The sequence below is a fragment of the Dicentrarchus labrax genome, unplaced genomic scaffold, assembly GCF_905237075.1.
Source record: "Dicentrarchus labrax unplaced genomic scaffold, dlabrax2021, whole genome shotgun sequence".
In the NCBI taxonomy this organism is placed as follows: Eukaryota; Metazoa; Chordata; class Actinopteri; family Moronidae; genus Dicentrarchus; species Dicentrarchus labrax.
The window spans coordinates 23399641-23427586 of record NW_026136704.1 but is presented as its reverse complement, the minus strand read 5'-3'; the positions used below and the strand labels follow the sequence as shown (position 1 = coordinate 23427586).

Genomic DNA, 27946 nt, shown 5'->3' with positions numbered 1-27946 from the left:
GAGTTCAACAAACTATAACCATTGATATAATATATCTTTATTCTTTTTAAAGACTCTCACTAAAATAATGCATTTAACATGTCTTAACAGAATATCCTCATCTACATGTTTGGATTTGAAATAGCATCTTTAATGAATAAAACAACATCATAATTTATGTAAAACACCACGTTGTTAAAAGTTCCCTAAAAGAGGAAAGAAATTTTCATTTTTGTGACAAAACCACAATGCCATACAAAATACACCTTTTCACCTAACTGAATGAGATAATTTGCATTTACTGTATGTCTAGCATATTTTCGCCATGGTAGCCTTGACCTTAACAGAAATCATTGTTATTTTAAGATTGCATTAGACAATGTGATAAAGAAAAAAAAAAAGCAAAAGGTTAGAAACCATGAGGTTATCTTTCATTTTACCCCCCAAAAAGTGCTAATTTAGTATTTAACGATGATTCAAAGCAAGCTGTTTCTTACAGAAAAAAATAGATACTGTATATCAAGAGGCTTCATGTACACCACGTTAAGACAATGTGTTTCATACACAGTTATCCTCAAAAGTGCTTGTTGAAGTCTGAGCAGACTAGAATAGAAAACAAAATGTACAGTACATTGGCCACATGTTAGCGGTGTTATTTATACAAATATAATACATTTAAAATGAATGTTATTTTTTACACATTCCTATACTGAAATCATATGAATAAAACCAGTTACTTTAGCTTTTCATCTCCTTTTGTTTAGACATTAAATAAAATATATAAGCCGTCATTTTCTCAAACATGCCTCTCTCTTACTGTTAATTTTAAATCTCTAAATTTAAGACAATATCTGCATACGATTCATTTGTTCCCTTTGAGCACCCTCAAAAGCCATTGCAAAATATGAAACTACCAGCAATGGCGACAATATGATCCCCAGCAGCAGCCTCACTTCACACTTTGTAGCAGCTCCTGAAGGTTAAAACAAACACACTCTTAACGCAACAGTCTGTTGGTCTGGCAGAGGATAAAGTGCTGTTCTCCTTTGGCCCCAATGTGGAATCAGATAAAACCAGTAGTCAGAATCACTCGTAGACCCCGGCCTCTGATCTCAGTGCAGCATGATAAAAACCCTCATGACCCAGAGCCTTGGACAACAGTCTGTGCCCGCGGGGAGACATGCAGCCCTGGCCAGGCAAATATCCGGCCACAGCTTTACCGGATCTTGTGGGTTTAGGTTTGGGCGCTGCGTAATACCCCTCCATGTGGTCATATTGTGTGGGCCTGACTTTAGTGCTTTGAGTCCTTCTGTTGGGCTGAGTGGAAAAGGATCCCAGATGTTCAGGATCCAGAGGGGATTTGGCATGGTGATGATAGTAGTGACGATTTTCTCTGGTGCTCTGTGACCTTCCCGGTCTCCTGAGGATGCTGGGTTTCACAATACCAGAGTAGCTGTTCACAGCATTGGTCATCATTAATCGATCCTGATCGTGACCTCGTGTATGGCTTCTGTTACTGTGCTCGATGTTCTTGAGGTTACGACAGCCCCTTTCTGGAAGTGAGGGGACTTTGCGGAGCGGCGGCTGCTGTGAGGAGCTCTCTCTGATCTGAATCCTCCTGGATGGTCCCGGCTCCGCACTCGACCTGTGACCATACTGCTGCTTGGTGACCTGTGGTTCTGCCTGTTGAGAGCTCTGTGAAGTTGGGGATGTAACTAGCACAACATTTTGGTTTTCTGTCCTGTTGGCGGAGAGGAGGCAGGCGTTTCCAGGGTCTGACTTGCTTCTTGTGTGCATTATGTCTCTGTTTCTTGAGTCAGTTGGAGAGACAGGGCTCTCATATGGAGACACATCTGGACATGTATTTTTACGTCTGGATTTACTCTCCTGCTTGACTGGTTGATATACGACTCTTTCAAAAACCTCTGCATCTCTAGCCTCATAAACAACAGTGTCCCTGCTTTCTATGTAAAGCTCTCTGTTCCCAGGCGGGATATGGTGTGGAGAGTAGTTGTAGTAATCTGATTGTCCACTTCCCCTTGTGGAACGCACAGTGTAAGACTGACTGTGTCTCATACCGCTTTGCCGGCAGGGCTCTACATAATAGCAGGCGCTATCTACTGGGTTCACATCAGAGTAAGGGCTGTAACGATAGTCAGCACGTGTGGGCTCAAACTGGGGTCGAACAGGGTGGATGCCTGTCTGAATCAGCCTCTGATAGGGTGCTTCCTGGCTCGACGTTTGCTCGACATAAAACATGGTATCAGGGGGCAGGACTTCTGTCTCTGCCAATTCATAGTGACTAATCTGAGGGGCATGGAAGGAGCGAGCCCTCCGGATGGCCGGGTGCCCAACTATTCTATCTTCTGACCTCTGCCACGGGCCTTGTTGCCTGGGGCAGCCACCGATAAGGTGCTCATCTCTATGGTAACGTCTGTACTGAGGTGACAAAGGGTGCCTTAACCCTAAAGTGCTGTAGTGACTTTCAGAGGACTGCCTGTACATGCCCTTTGGCCCCAGAAGGTGATGTGGCAGAGCATCGGGCCGAGGGCAGTGAGGTGCAGGCATTCGTCCTGTTGGAATCGGCCGATGATGATGATGATGATGATTACTGTAGACATCTTCAACCAGGCCTAGAGGTCGGTCTTCCTCTGGGCTGTAGTGATGGGTTGAGGAGGGCTCTAATTGACGTGGAAGGACCTCTTCGATTGAGGCAGGCATGGAGGTCTCCGCTAGAACAGCGCGGAAATTGAATACATTGATAGAGTCGGTGTTCACATATACGGGAGAAGTTGACGGGCTCTGAGTGGGTTGGGTGGGTGTTGAAACACCAACGCTTTGATAGGTGGGTCCTGCTAGTGTGACATCTCTATGTTCTTTTTCCTCTCTGCAGTCCCTCCTCTCGGCGCTGCCTTCATCCAAGCTTCCTGATCCCAGTGGACTGACATTAGGTGTGAAATTGCACATGCTTTCCTGTCCGTCAGTGACCTGCAACGGCTCCGAGCTGAGGTGTGCAGGGAGGAAATGAACAGGATGAGGACAGCAGTGGCTCTCCACAGGGCTGTTCGCTGATGTTTGCCACTGGGAAACAGATGAAATATGAGGGCTGCAGTACTCCTGAGGGTACACTTTAAGATCGAGAACGGAAGGCCGGGTCAGTCTGTCCTGGGCGTGAGGAGCTTCCTGTCTCTGGAGAGGGTGCGATGGGGTGTTGTTTCTTCTCTGGGAGCCACTGCTGGCCTTCTGGGCAGATTCGGCCAGAGCCAAAGCCAACTTGCGCGCAGCACTCGTCAAGGGAGGGTGAGGAGGGAGAACAGACACTGAACTCATAAGTCTATCTGTTCCTGGGGAGGGATAAGACAAACAACGCTACAGTATGACAGGACAAACAAAGCTATGGTAAGACATGATGGGAAAAGACACAAAAGCTTTCATAAGAAACTACACAATGCATTATTATTTAAATATATACTAACTATATAGAGTAAACGTTATGTATGATCTTAAAGAGGAGTGATACTGACCTGGATCAGGCAGGTTCTGTGCAGACTGACTGAGGTCAGTCAGGGCTGACGCCTGGCTCGCTGTGCTGAGTGGGCTGCAGTGTTGGTAGGGTGCTCTGGGCACCTTTCCATCTGTCAGTGGAGCTTCACCCTTCTCCACTGGGGGAGAAGAAGAAGGAAGAGGTGGAGGAGAGGCGGAGGCATTCTGCACATCTGCCTGCGTCTTAAAAGATTTCTTCCTGAGTTTGGGAGAGAGTGGCTTGGAGGTAATCTTCCTCCCACCCTTACTGAGAACCGGGCTAATATCTGGAGAGCAGCTAATGTTGTTGTTGGGAGAGGAGATTGGCTCCGATTCACTGGAACACCCTGCACTCTTCCTCCATTTATTTCCGTCTTTCTTGTGTTGCAGCCCAGGCGTTGCTGAGGCCGGGCTGCACTGGAAAGACATGGGGTCAAAGTCCAAACTAGAGATGCCTGCAGCCGGCGGACAAAGATCCAGATCGTCCTCCTGATGTGGAGGTGAAATATATGCTGCGGTGCGGACACGATCAGCACCATTATGACTCTCATTCAGTAGGTGGGTTCTGTGGTTGTCTTTACTTCTGGAGTTGCGTAGGTCGTCTCTACAGACAGCAGAAAGGGCCTCACTAGTCGAACGAGGTCTGCGGGGGCGGTAACTTGGAGGTTCCCCTGGAATAGAAAAAAACAAAACATGCCTATTTAGACTCAGTCTTCAAAAATACAGATAATATTAACCACAGGGAACCAATGGCAGTGTGCAAAATGTCTGATTTAATGATTAATTACCTTCCACGTTGTGCAAAGAGGTGAGAGATTCCTCACTTTTGGTAGACCGCAATGTGCCGCTATCTCCTCTTCCACCTGCAAATGTTTTCACAGCAATTTTTTTTTCGCAATCAAATGAATCCTTAGCACTTGTAAAAAAACTTTTCGACACATCGAACTGTCAAGATTAGGTGAAGAAACTGACAAGTTCAAATTCACAGAAAAATACAGAAACAAAAGCTTTGACAGGTACAGACGATAACAGCAGCCGTGATCTGACCTGGCAGTGCAATACTCTTTATCTCGTTGGGCTCGCTGGGGTGTCGCTTCAGTTTACGTTTAGACACAGACTGGGACTTTCCCAGGTGGAAAAAGGAGAGCCAGTTCCCCACAGGAGACTTCTTAGGTTTAGCAGGAGGCCGCTTGGTGCTACAACACAAGAACAAATCATCTTCAACACTCCCTGTTTCATCTAACAAAAGTGCCAGTTACATCACACAAGCAGAAATACATTAAAACAAAACTTACAGGCTACACCTAAATATTACTATCATTATATTCAAATCAATAACTTAATTGTTTAGAAAACAAAATGTCCAACATTTGTGAAAAATGCCCATCCCAATTTCTCAAGGTAACATTTTCAAATAATGTAAATCATTCTGTCCAACAAAAGTAGGAAACGCATTTTAATAGCTGTAACCAGTAAACGTTTGGTACCGTGTATCCATTTGTATCTATCTGAACAAATTATGACACTATGTTCGTTATGCTCATGAAGCAGAAGAATTCATATAATAAATAAAATTGAGGACCTATCAGGCGGCAAAAAACTACCTCTCCATCGGGAGCTCGATGACCGTATGGAACTTGCCGAGCAGAGCTCCGGGTCCCTCCCCAACTTCGATATAGTCACTGTGGGTAAGGCAGGGAGTAGTGGCCGGGGAGCCAAGCTGTGCCTGAGTGCGAGCCTGGGCCTCCTCCAGAGACAGTAACTTTGTGGATGGGGAGCAGACCAGCAGGGACTTAGGTCTGGATAAGGTGTTATTACCTAAAAGTAAGGTGTTAAGAAAGTGTTAGAGATGCATATAATCAGAACAGATGCCACTTTGGATGTTATTTGGTTTCTAGTTTGACCAACCTGTGCTTTCCCGTATGATGGCATTGAGTTTAGGGCTGAAGAGAGCTTCAGTGTTGTTGAGGATGAACTCCACCACCACCGATTGGATACGCACCTCCATGAACGCTGCTGTGCCGCTAAAACAGGCCGACTCGATCTGTCTGGACCTGAAACACAGTTACAGTACAGCGCAACCTATTTCACAGCTCTGGACCACTGAGACATGCCCCAGTTCACTGTCACAGAAACACTAGAAGGAAACAGCAATTTTGGTGTTAACGGTGCCAATTTAAGAAATTGCATGCAGCTTTACATCTGGAATGATAGTTTAAGAGTCACCTGAGGAGGTTAGGGGCCCAGACGATAGCCAGGTTTTTAGTGTGCATGTTAGTGATGGAGCTGAAGGTAGCCAGGTGGGAGAGGTGTCTCATAAGATACTCCAGAGTCCTGTAGATGAAAAGGCAAATTTATTATAAATCTCTAAATTACTTAAATTACGTCAAAATATTTCCTTTTAGAAAAAGGAATCCTGGGTCATAGGAGAGGGTCATATAGGTCTTATATTACCAGTAAGTGGAGTGAGAACTGTCAAAGGAAACAGGTGTTCAGTGCATCCAGTAAAAAGCTGGATTTAATGTCACATTGCATAGACATTATTAGAAGATGCCTATGTACAGTACAACATTCTTTCCTCAGAAATGATCAGATAAGTTTTAACATCATAGAGCAGTATTTTGTATATGTGGTGGAGATGTAAGTAAACAGAAAGCTTTTTGGTGACACATTATCTTCATTCAATCAAAATAAGCATCACAGTATTATCAGTTACAGTCCAGATGCAGCACTCCCTTTACTAGAACTCAAACAATTCCACTTCAGGCCACCAGGGTGCAACAGTGAGCTGTAAACTTGACCTGTAATGTGGAGGCGGCAGCTGCTGGATGACATTGTGGATTTTGACCAGCCTCTCCTCATCTGTGGCTGCAGACACGGCCTCCTGTGAAGACAGAGGATAAAGCGCACATCACTGAGAGGGCTGATAATCACAGCCGAGGGAGTAGCCTTAAATTTCCCGCTCTCCATTTCCCTTTTATATTCAGAGCAGCCAGTGTTTCGGCTCTCTTAATCTGCTATTCGGCTTTAGCGTGCACATCCCCTGCTGTTCCTAGAAAGCTCAGTGCAATGCAATGACCCCATTTTGAGCAGCACTTAAAATGAGCTGAAAATGTTTCATTGTTTCTCCAGTTCTTTGATTATCACTGAGTAGCAGGAAATGTGTCCTCTGCAGCTTTTTCACCTCACCATGCTTAACTGCTATGCCAGTTCCCATTCCCATATTTATCCCCAGCATAAGTCTCTGCCCCAGTTCCACAAATCTGCTCCTTACTGAGAATCTGTCGTAGAGCTGGTAGGTGAGTAGAGGGTTGGGAAGCTCTCTGAAGTACAGCTTGCAGAGGGAGCCCACTGAGTGGATATCCTGCCTGAATACGTCTCTGGTCAGGTCTGGGATCTGTTCGGAGTCAAACTCGTGCCTAAACGACGGAAAGAAGAAGAAGAAATAGAACAGCGGGGGCGTCATCCTACTGCCCATCTGTCAGTATGAAAACACAAAAATAAAGAGGACATTTTAACTCTAATTTACTTGGTGAATTAATGATTTATCTCGAAATAGAGGAGAGCGACTGAAACTGCTGAGTTTTATTTTGTTTCTGTCAGCATTAAATGGAGTTACAATGTTACAATAATATGCAGGTTAAAATTGTAGTTTTTGTCTATGGAGTCTGGTGGCCAGTATGACGATATTACAGCTGTTTCTGGTTAAACAAAGCGTCTATTTCTGTAGGGATCTTTTCCTTTTAGTGGATGTACTTTGACCGGGCACATTTGTCCCCAAGAATTAACGTTAGCTCATGTTGTGGCCAATGCAGCACTTTTCACAAATATTTTCACATCTAACTCTGTGAATAAGGGGTTTATTTCAGCCAAACCAGAGTTGATGGTTACTGGAAAGACTGTAGAAAGACTAAGTAAGTCAGTTTTCCCATTGTTTTGGTCTGAGATGCTGGTACTTTAGTGCAATATCTAGTTGCAAGTAAATGTTGTAACCTTATATATAACCTTTAAAAATATTCCTCCCTAAACTAAAATACACAATATATTAAACAGAGATGAAAAGCAGGTAAATAAGAAGGTCCATCAATACCCTTAATGAGTATAAACTACAAGAAACATCACCATATCACCACATATTTATCATTTCCTGAAACACTTTGTGGGATATGTGGCAACGGTCAGCAAGTTTTCATGTGAGAAAATCCCTTTTGATTGGCTGCCAACACTCCATCAGATAGATGTGCCTTCCAGTTTATCTACTAATGGTGGTTTGTTTTGTGAATTCCTCCTGGCAAGCATAAAAGATGAGAAAATCATTACAGCCATTCAAAGCTGCACAGCTTGAATCAAACTGTATTTGATGGATTTCAGAAGAAGCAGCTCAAAAAACACTTGGCGAGCTGCATCCATCATGTTAATAGTGAGCTCTATAGCTGAAGCTACTTTATTGATACTTTCTTTAAATTTCGAATTACTCCTTCCTAATGAGTGCTTGCTAGTGTCAGGTCAGAACATAATGCCACACAGAAACAGACAACTTGTCAGATTTGAGTTAGCAACAAAATGCAAACACCTGTCAGACTCTTGTCAAACAACAAACCATCTTGTAGAAAATATTATTGTGGGTTAAATTTCTGATCAATATAATCAACAAATTGGGTACAAACCTCAGTTTCTGGATGTTGGAGGAGATCCCAGACAGTCTGTAGATTCCATCCACGACTCCATGTTGCTCTATGAAGTCAGCACAGCTCTTAACAACCTGTGGGACTGCAGGGGACAGTAGAGCTGTGAGAGGCTGAAACATGAAGTTTCTGTTCAACAGGCTAAGGCACACGGTGTAGTGCTCTGATCATCGTACCTTCATTGAGTTAAGATGTGTAATCTCTACTCTTTCAATTCTTGAAAGACTGTTTCTACTCTGTTGAGGAAATTAATATCAATTTAGTCGACAGTGGTCCCTAACGTGGGGTTCCTAATCTTTTTTGTAAAATGCTTATTCTTATTAATAGTAGTAATTACTTACAGCTCACCTAAGCCAAAAAAACACATTTTTTACACATACTAAGTTCAAGTCACAATTTATTACCTTGTCCACGCAAATTAAAACATGACTAGTATGAAACCTAGTATAAGGCTGGTGTACATTGACTCGTGTATAGTCAATGTGCTGAGGACTGTTGGCTCCTAATAATTCTGAAAGAGCAATGACCAGTGGAGAAACTCCAACACTCGACCCACCAGTGTTGTAACTTCATCATTCACTCAGTAAATCAGGGACAGATTGTTAACATTTGCTTCTGTGCAGACAAAAATATAATTTGAGAGTCCAGGAGCTCCATTCTTCATTTTTTTGATGGCTTAAATAGTATAATTTACTGCAAATCTACTACTATGAGATAGCCGTATAGTTTTGGGGATTATTTTTGACTGGACAATAGCCACAGCCCTGCACAGACATGTACAATGACAATGGCTACATTCATACTGCAAGCCTTAGCACTCAATTCAGATTTATTTCTTATTGATTCAGATTTTTTTGGGTTTTTTTTGTTTGCCTGTTCTCATTGTTTTTTTGAATGTGGCCTATATCAGATTCCAGTGTGAACAAGTCACAGTCTTGAGCTGACCCGCATGACAAATGTCAATCTAGAGTGACGTAAAAGTCGTACAAATTCTGATACGGCTGATCGCACAGGGTGAGGTCACATTGCAAGAAATCAGACCTCTATCCGATTTGATCACATATGTTAGACCACGTTCAGACTGCAGGCAAAAGTGGCCCAAAGTAGTGTGAACACTCAAATCTTGCCCAGATCAGATTTTTTTCAAATCAGATTTAGGCCACTTCCATATGTGGTCCTGAATCAGACCAAGGTCTGGTTATTTTCAATGCAGCCGCAGTGTGAACAACCAAGGCGGATTTGATGCGACTTTTACGTAAATCTACATCGACATTTGCCACAATTATGCGCCGGCGAGTTAATAATAAGTTAATAATAATAAGTAATTTGCAGCCATAACCCAGCAAAAGGCCAAAATAGCCAATTTGGCTCTCTTTCTCTTCATTCTTCTCCTCCTCAGCACCTGCTCATTGATGTTACGGCTGCCATTACACAAACATTTTGAAATAAAAGCGAAAATGCTTACTTCCTCCATAACCTCCCTAATTTTAGTGCAACAGCGTGCTGCGTCTGATGTCATTGTTATTGTTCTTTTGCGCATGTGGGTCAGTTCGAAACCGCAAACAGTTCACACTGGAATCTGATATAGGCCACATTTTAAAAGGTAATGTGAACAGCCAAACAAAAAATCGGATCTGAGCAAAAAATCTGAATTGAGCATTAAGACTTACGGTGTGAACGTGGTGTCCTGAATCAGAATTGAAAAGATCAGATTCCATCTGATTTCTGCTGTTCACACTGCCATGAAAAAATCAGACCTGAGTCACATATGAGCAAAAATGAGTTCGTCACTTTGGCCTGCAGTGTGAATGTGGCAAATGTGTCAGAGGTTTGAGGGACCATATACCAAAACAATGCAGGGAACCACTGGTCTAAATAATATTTTAGAATGGCACCCATGTAGCTTAACATGATACGAATAATTGAAATTAATGTGAGCTTTGCCTCTATCAAACCACATGTCCGAAAAAAACAGAAATAAAGAAACGGCTTTTGGCAAATCTACAACGATCCATGCAGAAGCGCATCCTGCTGGCAAACATAAACCAGTTATTCACACCACCAACTCAATTCACATCAAACATCACAGCAATGTATCACAAATCCACTATACTGGCAGCAGATTCACACGGTAATCCCTTCTTGGGGTATTTACAATTTGAAAATGTGAAACATTTCAGTGTGAACTGCCAGCAGGTGAGAATTACACAATGGAAAAAAAGAGAGGAAATGAAAAAAAAGAAGCCATTGTAGGAGTAATTTACCCTCATGTCCTGAGTTGTGGAGATGTTCCCCCAGGTCACAGCCAAACACTCTCTCTCTGAGGATACCGCGCTGCCGTAGCTTCTGAGGCGGCGGTCGAGACTTCATGAAAGTCCTCAGGAACGTTACCAGTTTCCCATGCTTCTTACACACTGATTAAGAAGACACACACACACACACTTAACAGCCACTTTAAATCAATCCGTCTCACATCCCAGCAGCAACTCTTAAATAAATCATCAAGCAGTAGGACAGACACACTCTGAAAAAGTACCTGGCTTCGGCACCGAGCTTTGAACACTGGGGGGAATCTTGTCATTTATCAGCTCAACACAGTCACAGGGGAAGAAACCAACCTGCAAGTAGAGAGAAGAGGATGAGGGGAGTAAAGCGGAGAGACAGAGATGGTGATAACACTTGTAAGTTCAAAGTGCCAGTGGGGGTGCTTAGTACTGGGTGAAGGTGGAGAAATAGGTCAGTAAGCATGAGGGTACAAGCTGCCTCAGGCTGAAAATAGCTGGTTTACATTCGTATTGTGCAAAGCATCTTATGGTGTCACTCACGCAATGACAAACTAGCTTCTTTTTTTGCTATTGTGATCTTTAAAAACAAGGTATAAAGTCAATATGGGTAAACATGAAACCAAGCAGTATGTCTTTATCTCTCAGTATGAATTTCCTGGTCTCCAGAATGAAACATTTTACTTAAAGATGCAGTAAAATGAAAAATACATTTTCCAAGTTCAAATCCTGTATCGATTACTCATTTACTGTGTGTCAAAAATCACTTTTGAATATTTTTTTTATATGAAAATTGGGGTGCTAGCCAACCCCCGCCCATCATACCAAAGCACCGTTAGTTAGTGGGTAGCTAGCAGAGCAATGTCTTAGTAGGAGGGTGTGTGTTTGGATTTAAGCGTGCAGAAACTTTGCTTAGACATCCAAAGAATGTGGTTGAGGCCTAATTTATACATTTCAGCCATATCTGCCTGCTCCTGGTCTAACAACGATGACAAAGGCCAACAGTCCTCCTTAGCTCCGTATCTCTCTACAGCTCCTTATCCCAATGTATTCGCCCACTTTTGAGCATTCTTATCTCTCGTTACCAAACCCGTCCATATTTCATTTCACTGTTTCACTCTGACATACCTCACAAAACTAAAGCGAAAGACGCTCTGACTTCTGTTACACTGTGACTTTAATCGCTCCTTTATTACCACTGGGAGATGAGATAAGTTGTTCTTCCACTGCTCTCTATTAAACATCAATCAGCATCAACATCAAGCTTTCTGTCTACCTGACGTCGCAGTGTGGATAAAGCACAGCAGATGATTCACCTGAAAGCCGTGTTTCCCTCTCCACCAGCCTGTGTCTTCTTTAGGAGGCATGTCTATCACTGACACAATGTCCCCAACCTGGATCACAGACAGCGATGATAAGAATAAAGTCTGATCACAGCTGAAAGCATTCAGAAGGCATTACAATGGGATAAGAACTATGACTATGTTTCTCTTATGTCTTATGTAGTAGAGGTTACCTCAAAGGTCAACTCGTCTGTGGCCTGAGCTGTGTAACGTTTGGTGACGTGTGCAGCAGCGATTGCGGGGACGTTGATTGAGGATTCCTCAGACACCAGCAGATGGTTCCCCTTGTTGTCGATCTGGAAGAGAAAAAAGTGACATTAACAAAATCCTGACATTTAAAGAAAGACATTTTTCTATCTTGTCAAGAGTTAGACATGTTGGCCAAGCTTAGCTCAAAGACAAATGGATGAATGAAGCTGGTCATCATTAAAAGTGACAGAAGGAGGCAAGCAACGCACAAAAATGGTATTATTCACATGAGCAGCAATATAATATGTTACCAGAGTGTTTATTAATGGAATCACTTAGTATTTTTCCTGGTATTTACTGTAGGTTTGTCTAGCCAGTGCTTCAGGTTGGATTTTAAAATCTGTTTACAGCAGTCAGCTCATCAAAGAAGAGACACAAATGTGTATTTAAGCCTACTCCCATATGATTATTAAAAACAAAAACAACCAAAACCTCTCAACATTGAATTGTCAGAATCCAAAAGTGGCACACCCACCCAAACCACCTCTACACAGCATCCCCAGCTGCATAGTGGTACTACATAACCCTTGGTCTTGTGCACAAACCACCACTATGAGGATGCCTAGCAGCTGTGCATCCATAAATAGCTTTAAACACATAACTAAACTAACTAAGTCTTCTTTTTGCATTTTTGTTTCTACATGTGTTAAATGTGAGTCATTAATTTTTTGCTTGCTTTTTTATCTTGGCCATGATGTCCTGACTCTGACTGAGATGTCTGACTGTTCCTTTAACTTAGCTATTTAAACATTAATAGTGAATATTAAATATTGAATTAACTTAATGGGGTGCTTTCTAGAGAATGAATAACTGATGGCAAGTGAGTGAACAAAAAGCTGATAAGAAGGTACCTCCATCCATGTAAGTACAGGACCGCAGTTGATCTTGTTGTCAGCAATGGCAGAGAAGCGGGACAGATAGGTGGCCAACATCTTAGTTACTGACTGAATGGAGACACAATAATCTATATTTAGTCAATTCTGACAACTTATGAGTCATTTTCCACACAACATAATGGACTGGAATCCTAATTGTTAATGAAACTTCAAATATGTAAGTAATTTATATCACAGATTAGAGAAAGTGAAGTTGCAGCTCTGTGGTACCTCAACAGTGTCTTTTAACGTGTCGTATCTTGGCAGCTCAATGAGCTGTGAGTATCGGCGGTCATAGATACACAAGTGCAGGTGTTTGTCCAGCACCCGGAAGTCTTCGTAGGATCTCTTTACCAGCCAGTTTCGACCCTGACAAAGAGAAAGAGAAGAAAACTTTTGTCAGACTGAGGAAAAAAACATGCATTTGACATTTGAGATACTATACCATTTAGTCAACTTCTCCAAATGCAGTTAGTGATGTTACCTGGCAAGTGACCTGGATCAGAAAGACCAGCTCTTTGGAGTCCAGACCAGCCTTCGGTCCTTCACTTTGCCCCTCTGCGAAGGCCAACTATGAAGGAAAAGAACCAGAAAAAATGGAGACAGAGGAGCTTATAGGGCCCACATTCTAAATAATGGATGCATATAATACAACAACCTCTCTGTATGTGACCTGGTGTACAAGAAGAACACCATGTCCAACTCCATTTTTTCATTAAATAGTAAAACCATTTTTACACTCAGCGCTGGGTTTGAGCATAGAAACCTTAAACATTCGAGTAACAGAGAACTACAGGAAGTAAAACCGCAAAAAATATGTATGTTACCATTCTTTTAAAGGATTTTGTTATTGAAAAACAAGTGTTTAATTTGGGAAATAAGTACAGTATATTTCCTCTTCCAAAAGCGTAGAAATATATTCTCACTTCTCCATGGATCCTGCAGTATGAAATATATAATACATTAGCTGATAAGATATTAGCGCTTGAAGGCGGTGTAGATTTAGCACAGATTTCTTGTTCTTCTTCCTCCTCAACGATATTCTATATCCCCCAAAACTGAGAAGATCAAAGCCTCGAAGTTTGGGAATACACTGATAGACATTACTGTAGAAGAGACTTCAAAGGCCTGGAAGCCAAGGGAAGTTCTGGTTATTTATAACTGTTAGCAACTCATCCAGATACACCATTGCACAACACACAGCGACCTAGTTACTCCTCAACAGTAACACAGCAAACCAGGCTAACACGAAACGCAGAATGAGGAAATTTGTTCTTGAATAAGTAATGATGGAAGAGCTCTTATTCACTGCAAGGATTTAAATCGAAAAACAAAAGCCCGAACTAATCATCTGAATTAAGCACTGATCCAGGGTCAGAAGGCCAAACAGCATGATGGGAGAAGCAGAATCATACAGAGATTTACAGACAAACCAAAATGCTTTTTTGATTAAACAAAGCGTGATAAAAACAAAAAATTATGAAACAAAACAGCAAATCTCAAAGTTGTCACTGCTTGCATGCTTCAGCATCACTTCCTCTACGATTCCCACACCTCTAAGACTGCATCCTTCAAAATAAAACATGCTAACACAGCTCAGACTTTAACCCTTGCATTATGTTATTTATTCACAAACATCTGGCACCAGAAGCTCAAATTATAACACACTCTCACATCCAGGTTACCTGCCACTAAGGCATCTCAGATATCCATCCAGAGCTGGAGGAAGTGGCTCTCTCTTTGTGTCTAGCCGCAGTCCTGGACCTCAGTAAGCTCCTCCAACAAGCCAAATCTTGGCTGAGGGCAGTTTAAATGCTGCTCCTTACTCGCCCTGTTTGCCGTCCCCTGCCGCCTTACGTAAAATGCTCATACACAAGGGTTTGGATCACCACGCACTCACTGCCCTATTCAAAGCAGTAAATATGAAAAGAGGATGCTTCCCACTGTGTGTCTTACCCCCCCTTCCTGCCTGCCTTTTACCCCTCCTCCCTCTCCTGTACTCTGCCTCCATCACCCTCCCCCTCTCCCTCTCAACCGCTCTCCTTTTCTCGAGTGACAAAAGGGGGTTTGGCAGTAAATGGGCTCAACCGGCACACACTGATGCACGAGCTCATCCATCATACAGAGGCAAAGCTGCACAAGATAGATAGAAGACCCTTCTTCGTTTCAAAACAATTCTCATTCATTCCACTCTCAGGGCGAGACTGGAGCTAATCTGCAGAGGAATCAGTCGGGCAGGCTGCAGACAGAGCCAGTCTGCTGTCCTTGTGCTATTCTGCGATTAGGATACATGAGACCTGATCACTACCCTCCCTTCCTCCCGCCACAGTCTGTGAATATACATACAGGCAAATGCATCATGGGAGATACAACAAGAACAAAGACTCATCTCTCAGATTAAGTCAAGAAATTAATCAAAAAAATAACATAATAATAATGCAGAAGTAAAAATAAATTGAAGCAGATTGAACAGTGAAATGTGCCCCCGCTATGTGCCCCCGCGTGTGCAGACAGTGTGAGGAGCTTTCAGTGTCACTGTCTCCCCAGACTGATATTTTTCTACCAGCTCAGCTCAGCCTTTCTTCTCCCTGTGGAGCTTTTCAAGGTCACTGAGACTGCTGCTTCACTTGCCTCCACTCTACTGATGAAGCCATGACAGTCATGGCAACCACAGCAGGACGTTTACCCAACAGCGTGAGAGCATCCTGGGATTCAAGTCCCATCCAGCCCGCTTCACTGTAGTCCATTAACGCTACATGCATGGATTCAGCCATATAAGCATGCATGCACCGCTCATGCACTCTTTTGTGTTAAGATCCATTGGAAGAGTCTGGTTGTGGAGAGACGACTGCTGCACTCTGCTGGCAAGAAAACTGAACTGCGCTGAGGTTAACCAGGCGGTTAACAGCCATTTCCCCATGTCACTGAGCAGCAACGAATGCTTCACTGCCTCTCATTATCACTGCAGCAAATATACTCTTTCTTAAAAAAAGAAAAGAAGAAGTCCAAATAATTAGCTGGCTGTTGAGAGTCACTATATCCATGATAACCACATCCATACTTTAATTTACTATAGTTTATGGAAACAAGACCATGAGCCTCCAGCCATGCTGGTGGCATTGTGGGGCTATGCTCTGCACTGGGCACTTTGCACTGTAGTATCCTCGCTAACACAATTATGACAATATTAACATGCTGATGATGAGCAGGTATAATGTTTACACTGTTCACCTTCTTAGTTTAGCATGTTAGCATGCAAATAATTGTTAATTAGCACTAAACATAAAGTATAGCTGAGGCTGATGGGAATTTGAAAAAAGTCAAGCTTAATGCAATTATTCCCTACTTATCTGCACCAAATGTCATGGCAATCCATCAAATAGTTATAGTCTTGCCTCGTGGTGGCACTAGAGGAAAAGCCAGGGGATCATCTAAGTCATTAGGATTTATCCTCTGGAGCCTGAGGGAATGTCTGAACAAAATGAATCACCGGAAACTATCCAATGGTTGTCAAGCTATTTCAGTCTGCTCAAAGTGATGGACAAGGTGACAAAGACAGAGCGACATTTTAGGTATGCGCGACATGGATTGTTTTTTTCATCCAATAAGATAACCACTAACTTCCTGCTTCTCATTCCCGATACTGATAAGATAACCAGTAATTTCACATTTTTGTATTTCAAAAAGAAGTTCAGAACCTGTAGTCTATGCACGCCTGAGGATAAGAAAGGCTGACAAACATGGATGATTTAATATGTCATAGCTTTGACCTAACAAAATCTCTATTGTTAACACAACAAAAACAAAGAGCAGTTCTGACTTTTCAAATGTTCATGTGCTTTCTAGTAATGTACATAACAAAATCTCACAAACATACTTTCAGAGAGGTTGGCTTTCAGAGAACATAAAGCCTATACTAAATGATTATTATTTTAAACCAATACTTTATCAGCTATAATTTCATCATTGGAATAATAGATAATATTGTATATTTTCAATTATCAACCAAGTTTTTATCTGTCCTGGTATATATCATGCATCCCTAATTACCATCTGTAGAGCTGTGCTTAAAAAAACTGTTTGGTTGCAATATTGTGACAACATGTATCTCCAATTACATTCAACTGTTCCCATATATTCTCACACCCTCTATTGTTTTGTCAGAACAGGTTTTCACTTTTAAAATGAGTCATCTCCTACAAATCCTGGATGGACTCAGCTGTCTCTCCTGGAAACTACTGTTACTCATTCACTCACTGGATGGCATCATGTGATTAAGTCTAATAAGGCGGCATCACAGGTTTACAGAGGTCAGATGAATCTGACGTTAATATACTGTAATGCAGAGGATGAACACACTGCTGGAATCAGATCTTGGCTTTAATAGGATGGGAACTAATACAATCTATAATAGTGAAAACACAATGAATTATGCATGACAGGGTACAACTTTGGGCAAATTTATATTTTACAGCTCTCCTGATAGAATGACTACTAATCTGACATTTCAGGAAAAAATAAGGAAAATTTACTAATGAGGGCAGGACTGTCCACAAGACAAAGAAGGACATTGATTTCACTGCCACATCATTTCAAGACTGATGCATTCTGGAGCAATTCACCAAAATGGCCACTGAACTTGAGCCAAAGACACAATTACTAAACATAGTAACTCTCTGCTGCAGAAGTTACAGTGTAAGTATTTTCAGGGCTCACCTGAACGTTGCCAAAGTCAACAGTCTCATAGTGGAAATGGGCACACTCTGCCAACATGGGGAAGTGACCTCTGGGGAACGTCAGCCTAAAAAAACACAGCACAACAGCATCTCATCAGTATTCAACACACTGACACCATGATGGAGAGAAAAGCAAAGCAAAAGCAAAAGAGGGAAAAGAAAGAGAGATTAGGACTATGTGTTAGGGAATACGGTTAGAGATGCAGCAGGCTGACTTGTCTGTCTGTGCCGCGCTCATCATTTTATAGGTCCTCATTTCATGGCCTGGATAAGAGCCCTGCTTTACAGCCCATAATAGCAACAACACTGTCACGAGGAGCACCTACTTCTTCATGTTCTTGACCTTCATGCTAGCCGTGCTGACGCAGGAGCGCAGGAGATGCTCAGCTGGGTGCTCTGTGATATCATCACTCCTCACCTGCCAAGTAGAGATAGGAGACATCAATAAGTGTCAGTCAGTCACAGGACGACTGATGGAGTAGCAGTTGCAGACAAGAATAATTATGTTGATCACCATAAAACAGCAGGGACACGGGACACAAACTTAGACGTCTGGTATAAGAATAAAGTAGTGAGTTACACACCTCTGCTAACGTTATATTAATGCTATATTATGTTTATTTTATGTTATGTAACAATGTTATGTAATGTAATGTTATGTTAGTGTTGTGCTTACATAAAGTTAATTCTTTCCTATATTCAGCTATGTTTCTGCTAATATTATGTTATGTGATGTCATTATTTTATATAAATGAATCTAACATTAAAGACATGTCTATCTATGTGTCTATGGAGTATTGTTATTAATACAATTAATATTGGTAATGTTTGTGTCTTGTACTATTTTGTTTGTTCTATCCAGTTTACAATTGAATTAGTTGGTTTGAAGACGTGACAGATGTTCAGCATGATGTATAATTTGAAAATAAAAGTACAAACGTATAAAGAAAAGAATAGGCATAAAGATGTTGAGTTGAGTTGAGCTGAAAAACTGAAATGTCAACCTTTGATTATAAAAACAGGAGGGTAATTCCCCTACAGAGATGAAAGCCACTGTGAAGGCGTATTCCAAAAAAATGGAGTAACCAGAAGTAAACTGAAGAGGAGGGATGATGACATCACTTGTCTATGACAATATTGGCATAACACTTTACCTAAGCAGTACTCAAACACACCACCTCTCTCTGATTCCCAGCCTGAAGGGAAATGCACACCTGTTCACACTTTTATTACTGTGACTGCTGACTCTCATGTGACTGTTTGTGACCTCAGTGACGTCATGTTGTGGTGACATCACTGTGTGAAACATCTTCAGGGAAGAAGGGCGACGTGTCCGTTGATGACTGTTTGTGTATTTTTATTATATAAGTGATGAGTCAGTGTGTGGGCGTGTACCATGGCAGTGGATGTCTCCTGTGGCTGTTTGTCTTCTGGAGGATTATTGTTGGTGGCTTGAGGTAAGGCATCGTCTTTGTCCAGGTCAGTAGATGGTAGCAAATCTCTGCAGAAACAGACTCATACAAGTCTCATACAAGAATCTTAACACAAAGAAAGATGGCTTGTCATATTATCACAACATCCAATGTCTACTGGGCTTTTCAAATAAGAGTTGTAGTTTTTTAAAAATACACCAGAGGGAGCAAGTGAGGGAGATGAATTAACAATATGTGGCTGGGGCTCAAATCATGACATTGCACCAGCATGGCCCAAAAAACATGTTGTACTTGGTCTGTTTGAATCTCTAATATTGAGGGTATGATGTAATAATAAAACATGAGAAAACAATCATCTTTTCCAATCAGATCTCGATGGGAACAAATCCTTGGTGCAGATGAAAAATGAAAAAAGCATCACATACTATGGTGGGGTCAACAAAAAGCCACCATGTCTTTTGTATCCACTCAGGAAAGCAAAGCTTGTCTATTCAGACAGCCATAAAGGCAATGTATCCACTGGGGAGTGCTTCACAAAACCTTCACTTGAAATGTGACTCAATGTAGTCGGGAGTGGAGGGTGAGGTTCATTCAGCTCAACTTTAATGGGCAACAAATAGAGGAGAGAGACAGGCCTTGGATTTGTCACAGTGATTCAGTGTGATGAGATCAGGACATGAAGCCAAGAACAGTGACACACAATGTAATTTATGTGATCCACAGTGACAGAACTAATTACATAGGCACATTGTAAATTCAGAGGAAATACAGTGAGGTTTGGAGATGATGTACCTTTAAACAGGAACAGTGTCTCTCTCTGTCTCACTCTGAGAACAGGGTCTCGTATTAGCCTTACCATTACACTGCATTCATGTAGCATCTATCTCCTTATTTCTCTTTGTTGCACATCTACACGGTTTTACATAATTCTCATCAGCTGACACGAAGCGCAGAAAAAGAGAGCTACTCACCCTTCAAGGACGTCACTACTTCCTGGTTCACCCTGGGGTCCTGAGGCAGCATTCTCAATCACCGCGGCAACCACACATCCAGCCTCCATAATGCTGCTTGACTGCAACAGCCCGCTGTAGAGAAACCTGAGGGGGGAGGGAAAGGAAGAGGACGAGGGTGGGTGGGTGGGTGGGTAACAGAGTATGGGAGGATGGGAGGAAGAGTCCGATGAAATGAAGCCGCCAGACGTCAACCCACTTGAGGCTGCAGCACGCGACTCTCAAGGCTACAATCCACAGAGCCCAGAGTGTAATCTGCGATGACATCATGCTACAGTGCTGGGAGCTGCTTTAATGATAACGTATGTCAGGCTAAGAATTCATGGGATGGTTTTCATATCAGCTTTGTTTTAGCGTAACACTGACAGGTTTTAGCCTGAAACAAAAACATACTCATATCTTCTTCAAGGAAATGTCAAGACTGTCATTGCAGCTTACATGTGCTTGGATAACATATGCATGTTTAGAGCCGTTATTTCTTTCTTTAATATATTTTTTTTGCTTATTTTTTCATTATTTGAACAATTAAAAGTATTTGGATTTGGATATGGATTAAGTATTTCAAGAATAGTCTGCCCCGAAATAAAAAAATATTTTCACAGAACACACAGAGAGTTAGCACCCCTTGGCCAGTTTTGGCTTTCCTCCAAACTATTCAAGGTGATGCTGTCATTTTCTTACCCTTTCAAAAAACTAAAAGAAATGCGCTTCAGAGATATGCCCTGGCCTACACATCTTGTTCTCCAGATAAGAAAACATGTTTGTTTGGTACAGACTGCAACAAATGTCACATCATCATGATTTTAATAGTTTTTTATGTGAAAAAGAAAATCGTGATGCAAAAATGATCATTAGCACTAATCCCGAATCATTAATGTCAACATTATTGCAATATGCATTTTTTTTAGCATATTGTGCAGCCCTAATTGAATAACCTAAGAAAACAAAGCTCTATGTAGTATTGAAGGTTTTGGATAGGGAAGCACAATAATTATCATCAATTATCATTATATTATTATAAATTATCAGGATAATTCAATTACGGCCGATCAATTATCGTTTGATGTTATTAATGATTTATTTAGAATTCTTATGCCAAACGATTAATAGGCTTTATGTTCAATAAAAGCTTTATAACCCATTTGTAGGATCCGAACAAATGTATTAACCACTTATAATATTATATCAACTAAGGTGGGCTCTGCATTATTACATAATCTTTAGGTCCTCTCTTTTAGAGATGCCCTTGGCCAAAAATAAGTCTTCAGATCTTGAGATCTTTATGGTGCTCAACGCTCATCCATCCATTATCTATAACTATCCTTAAGGGACTGAAGCTAATGCCAGTTCACATTGTGCAAGAGGCAGGGTGCACCCTGGACAGGTTGCCGGTCTGTCACAAGTCACATATAGACAGACAACTATTCACACTTACATTTGTCAACCTATCATATCACATCAACCCAACCTGCATGTCTTTGGACTGTGGGAGGAAACCTGAGCACCCAGGCACATGAAGTACATGCTAACTCCAGCTAGTGCATATATTTAAGAATGTGCATATGTTGTGTTTAATCAAACTGCTGCAAACTCTATTGGCACACGGAAACCAGGAGTCATGTAGCCCTCCATCACATTAAGTACTACCTATGTGGACCTGTTCAGATGCTTTTGTGACCTTTTGGTCTGTGGTTGTTTTTTTGAGCTAGGCCCCTTTTTTCCAATTTGGTTTTAGTTAAAACATTTTAATCAGCATATTGATATACTTGATATACTGCAAATATTGCACAGGAAAAATAAATCCTGGTATTGGCCCTTCTTCATTTTTAGGAATATATTTCTACATGTGCCATGACCACGTTCAGTCCATGAGAAGATTGATACTAGGACAGCCCCTATCCCCTATCATTCGCATACTCCATTATTACTACTCCTCTCTTTATGTACTGTAAACAAACAGAAGGGATGTAGGAATGTCCTGATGAAGTGAAACAAGACTCTTCCTAATGTTCCTCGACAATATTCCCATAACTAGTTTCCAAATGTGTGTGGGTACTTAGCGTTAAACAATGACTTTAAGGCATGTGGGGCACAAACACAGGGCTCTGTCAGTAACAGCTCCCTCCAATCCCCTTCCAATTAACACAAGGCAGTTTTACCTCTTCCCTAAGCAGGTCCGCTAATCAACATAACGAGTAGATTCATCAGCCCAGGCCGCTGCTGTAATAGCAGTTTCCCACCAGCCCCTCTGGCCTGTAGCCTCACTGAGTTGCTGTTGACTGACTTCCACAAAATCTCATGACTCAGCAGAATGTGAGCAGGCAGACAGGAATACAGGCCAGATCGAGCTCCACTCTATCCACATCTCATACTGTATCTCCCCTCTAATAGACACCATAACCTTGCCAGAGGAGAGCCAATGCATTACACAGACAGCAAATTAATTTACTGCTGAAAAGTGTTACATGGAGTACTGTTTCAAGTTGCCACTTGGAGAAAGTGTTTGAAAAGTCATATGAATAAGCCATGTGTCACGAAATTACACAGGATTGGAAGCACGAGGAGTACATGTAATATAATTAGCGCCTCTTAGTATGTCTTAAATATGCAGGGCAACACAAAAACAAAGTTGTCACCAAGATATGGACATAATCTTTACCTTGTTCACAATATTTTGGCTATGTGGTGCTAATGGAGGGCAGAGATTCATAGCGGCTGCATGCATTCCATGATAAAAAAGGTTGCATGGTACACAGTACAATGACTGACCTTGCTGACTGTACCACATCAGACAGCAAGTCTTTTCAAGCACAGGACATTTTGTACTTTACATTGCAGAACAGTCTGGCTAGCTGGGTACTTTGAAGTCGCTTTTGTTTCCATCTGAAAGACTTGCTGAAGGCGACAGAGAGCAACATGCGTGTTCTTATAGCAAGCACCACAATACATGAAAAGGAGACTATTTTGGAAATGGCCCAAATAGCTTGAGCTATAAAAAGATAGGGCTGTCACGATTGTAAAAAAAAATTAAAACAAAAAAGGTTGTGATTTTAGGAGGTGAACTTGCTCTGTAGAGTATGTGTGATTGTCCTTGGCAGAGACAAATGGGTGGAAACATTCTGACATTTTGTGCAGCATCAGAGGCGAGAAAAATAGAACAATGTCACAACCAGGTGCCACAAAACCTCTGACACAGGTTTCATGTTAGAAGCCTTAGAATCAACGTTGCTTACATGCTGCTGTAAATCAGGCAGAAATCATCTTTCCACTATCAGTCATATCCAAAGTATTTAGCAAAACCATTCTGGATTCAACAATAAAGAAGCCCTCTACCTGTCACATTTAAAAGGGAGCGATGTTCTGATGTCAGGAGACTGGAGCAGCACAGGAGGATGTTGCCCTGGTATCAGATGGCCTACATGGCGTTTTCAAGAAAAATAGGGCAGCCTACACAATCTTGCACACTGTTTATGAAAGCAGTATCAGCAAGTATGTTGACATGAAGAATGGCTGCCTACATATTTGTAGCAACAAACACACAGCAGATGCGTCTAAGTGAGTCACAGCTACTTCTTCAAATATGAGAGGAGGGATAGAGGAAAGAAGGCTGAGGAGGAAAGGGAGTATAAAAACTGCCATTTCACCTGTTTCTGTATCTAGGTTTGACAACACACTCACATTAATGCTAATATGGTTCACATATGGATATTTGGTAGGTCCTTTATGGACTTCTAAAGGTGATTAAGGACAATAACATCTGGTACATTGTTCAAGATGGGAGCTAATTGACACACATAACAAAGTCGCATGTTCATAATAGAAACAGCAGCAAATGCCAGGACGTGGAGGGGAGAGAGTCTTGTGTTTCCAATCAACGAAGAATCTGGTTGTAACGTAAAGTACAATGAATTAGTGTTGGACGGTAACTCATTACTACTAATGATATTACAGTAATAATATTGCTTTCCCCAGTAACTAGTAGTGTAACTAATTACTAATACATTTTAGTAATAGTATTATACCACCCAAAAAATAATTAGGTACAACATTACTTTCATTTGCAACCCCCCACTAATTTGAAATTCAACAATCCAATCACATCCTTGGATTAATTATGAAAAATATTATATTTAGTGGCTGGAAATATTCCTTTTACTTTGATTTTAACAAACAAAAATTTATTTTAATCTTCATAAGTCTGAATTTTGGGGAGAAAGGTGTGGGGAGTAGCAGAAAAGTAATATAACTAGTAGTGTAACTAATTACTGTTGGCAGAGAGTATTCAGTAAAGTAATAAGATTATTTTTGAAAATAGTAATGAGTAGTAAATTAATTTTTCTGAGTAACTAGCCCAACACTGCAGTGAATATTTGTACATTAAGTGTTTAACCATCGCATTTCAAACCCCTGCAGGTGACTTCAAAATAACTTAAAACCTCCAATGACTGACTTTTTTGGCCACTTGGGGGCAGTAGAAACAAGCTGAAAACAGGTAAAACAGATGCTTATTAGACATTCAGCTGATACGGAGCAACATTATCATTAATTTATAGGTAGTCGGTTTATAAAGCTTTTTAGCTTTGTCTGAAAGCAATGAGAGCAGCAACAGTGGTCCAAAACTGTAAAGTTGCAGGATGAAAACCAAAACAACAAGCTGAAAGACGACATTATGGTCAGGTGATGATTCTCACTACGAACAAACCCTTTACACGTAGTCATGTGATCAATTACCAATATAAAAATAATAATTTGATTGCAGCTTTAATGTGTCTTCATTTTGATCCAGATAAAGCATCGTCTCTCCCAGATGGATATGACAGTACTGTGTTGTTAACCAGGGGGAAAGTTGGGTTTTAGGCTCTCTTTCTGAGCCCTGGAATGCAGTCAACACCAGCGAGAGACGCAGTGGAGAAGAGGCCCGCGGTTGCCATGGTAACCTCTCTCCGGTCCACCGTGACTTGATGCTCCTCCAGACTGAAGATGAGGTAGCACGAGGAGGGAAATTAAGCCTCAGAGAACCCCTTGACCACAAGCTTTAGACACATCATCACCGCCAACATCATCCTCATCATCATCATCAGACAATCTGCCTAAGGCGATGACATTGCTGCTCCTCCACCTTGCAGCATTTGAGACAACCCCCGGTCTGCTGCTGCTGCTCTCTCAGTGAGCCACAATACACATTTTTTATATCAAATCATCTTTACTGGAGCTTTGTCACTCATTTCACTTCTTGGGGGGGAGAGGGAGGAGGAGGAGGTGGGGGCGTCATATGATCCCATAATCTCTCCCAGAGTGAGATTAACTTTATTTCATCTCACACTGAGTCGGTGTCACAGCTCAATCTTTGTCCTGCAACCTGCAGAGTCACAGTGACCCTAGACGAAGGCCAAGGAGTGGGATGAACAGCTGGGCGATTAAGTTGTAGACAACAAAGACCCAAATATTTAATCAACAGGCTGATCTGTCACCTAAGCCTTACAGTAGAGTACAGGCCTTTGTGGGCAGCACACATTTACTTAAATGATACAGTAAAAATGAAGAATTTGAGGAAATCTCAAGTGAGTGAGACAAATATTTTAGCAATATGATTCTGCAGGATATAGCCTTGCCCAATGCTTTTGGCTCACTAACGCAATATTGGGTGTAACAGAAACTCCCACACAGTGATACAACATCACAGTCACCTGCTCAATCTAATGCAATCTAATACAACATCCCTGCAACAACTACTACCTCTGTAAAGCTCTTGCTCATCTGAATCAGAGATGTTGACTCAACTCTGAGGTCATTTTTGAGGCTGTTATTGTGTTTTGGACTGTATTATAAATATACAACATGTACCTATTATTTTGTCACTACACACTCAAACACACAAGATAATGTTATCAAAGCACTTGTTTTGTTGGACAAATAATCCAAAACCCAAAAGTATTCATTTATGATCGCGTAAGTAAAAGAAAAGTCTCACATTTGATCAAATTAATGCAATTAATTTAGGAGTTTTTGCTTAAAACAATGAATCGATTATCAAAGCTCAATATAAACCAACTAACATGTACCTATTATTTTGTAATTAACACAAAAACAAATTTGTTTATTGTGGGTAAAGGCTTCACAATATGTTGTTGGATGACAATTGTCTTAATGAATTTCTATATTCTTGAGTAACTGATCCACGATATGTCCCATAAAATAGCAAATTATAGTGAAAATGTGTGAAAAAACTATTTCCTAAAGCCTAAAGATGTTTTGTTCTGATGGAACCATCAGTCCAAAACCTAAAGATATTCAGTTTAACAGGTAAAAGACAGAAAAAGCAACAAATCCTCACAATTAAGGCGCTGGAAATAGAGAATATTTGGTTGGAAAATGACAAACAATTCAATCAATCAACAAAATAGTTGCTGCAGGTCTTACGACTAAATGATTAATCGTTTCAGATAAACATTAAATACAAAAAACATACCAATAATTGTCCCCACACCTTCCAACACACATACAAATCCTGTACATTGTGGGCTGCACTACAGTACAGTGCAGTAAAGGCTGGAACTAATGATTATTTCCTTATTTGGTCTATAAAAAGGGCAGAAACAGGATGGTATATGTGTTTATAGTTTGCTTATCATTTTCTGCCGATCGTTTAATCAATTATCGATTAATCGTTTCATGTACCTGTTATTTTGTCCCTGGACCTTCCGACAAACACACACCCACACACAAACATGTATAGTGTATGATACAGGCTTCACAATATACAGTAATGCAATTCAACAGAAATACACTAAAACATACAGCCTCACAAATGAGCAGTTTAATCAACAGCTCTTAAAAGAATATTTTTTTAAATGAAATCATAAAATCCTAGGCTTCACAAAGGTAGCGCTATATGCAGGGGCTGTCTCACTGTATTTGCAATATATTACCTAGGTCTATCATGCTGTGCCCACCCACTGCATTACAGAGATTCCTAGAAAAACAGCACCAAAATCCTCTTGACAGATAAACTCAGATTTGTTTTCATAACCTGTGATGCAATCAGTCCCCTCCATATCTCTAAACCAAGCGGGGAACTCCACTGGGAACCACTGGGAAAAGTTTACCACCACCAGTGTACTCTGACCTGTTGGGCCTGGCAGATCACCAGTCAGCTTCATGCATAAACACCCACACACACATATACACACACACACACACACACACACACATATACACACACACACACACAGAGAGAGACAGACACGGTTATTTGTCAATGCTGACTGGCGGATCAATTAAAGAAAATAAATAAAACAGAGTTAAGATGACACCTTCAGGGCAGTGCCACCCCCCTGGTTATGTCTGCACTAGTGTTAGTTAGTGACAACCCCTGTTCAAACAGCCTACCTGTAACTGTGCACGTTGCTCCACTCTGCCGCCTCCTCTATGCTGCACAGCGCTCAGATTCTCGACGAGGAAACATGTTGTCAGCATCGCACGGCATAAACGCTCATCTCGGACACACATACACACACACACACATACACACACACCCCCACACACACACCGCTACGGCTGACCATCTGAGGTAGATGTTTCTAGGGGGAAAACTGTGCTCGGGTGCGACATCGCTGAGGCAGTGTGGGAGTCATCCCGGAGAGCCGCGGCTGTCTGACTGACTGCTCAGGGATCTGCACTCGCCACCGGGAGCGCGCACTCCTGATGTCGTGCCCGCGCCTGGGATATATTTTAGCCCCAGGGGTTCCCAGACCCTTTTTTTTTCAATGTCAAGGACCCGATTATGAGGTAGGCGTGTGAGTATGCATGGAGCCCCCCCGTTTGATAATATT

General features: G+C 41.5%; 1 protein-coding gene across 1 annotated transcript; it reads right to left on the bottom strand.

The window, feature by feature from the left end:
- Positions 1–15: 15 nt before the first annotated feature.
- Positions 16–27819, bottom strand: arhgap32a (Rho GTPase activating protein 32a). Its single transcript, XM_051397789.1, has 22 exons — positions 27504–27819; positions 20076–20201; positions 19067–19172; positions 17998–18089; positions 17652–17736; positions 13420–13506; positions 13167–13304; positions 12912–13004; positions 11985–12107; positions 11785–11862; positions 10723–10804; positions 10451–10600; positions 8169–8271; positions 6776–6920; positions 6303–6385; positions 5728–5835; positions 5410–5555; positions 5106–5319; positions 4549–4697; positions 4290–4364; positions 3504–4172; positions 16–3323 (listed from the first exon to the last, which is right to left on the bottom strand). Exons 2-22 carry the CDS (start codon positions 20162–20164, stop codon positions 1066–1068), a joined length of 5073 nt encoding a protein of 1690 aa, XP_051253749.1. The 5' UTR covers positions 20165–20201; positions 27504–27819; the 3' UTR covers positions 16–1065.
- Positions 27820–27946: the final 127 nt, after the last annotated feature.

Bases quoted from the DNA above. Each gene is read 5' to 3' on its own strand.
- arhgap32a (XM_051397789.1), bottom strand. From the start codon at position 20,164: ATGGAGGCTGGATGTGTGGTTGCCGCGGTGATTGAGAATGCTGCCTCA. The intron at 10,805-11,784 runs GTGAATCATCTG...CTCTACTTGCAG, and splicing joins GAGGGAAACACGGCTTTCAG to GTTGGTTTCTTCCCCTGTGA. The intron at 8,272-10,450 runs GTAAATTACTCC...TGTCCCCTGCAG, and splicing joins CCACAACTCAGGACATGAGG to TCCCACAGGTTGTTAAGAGC.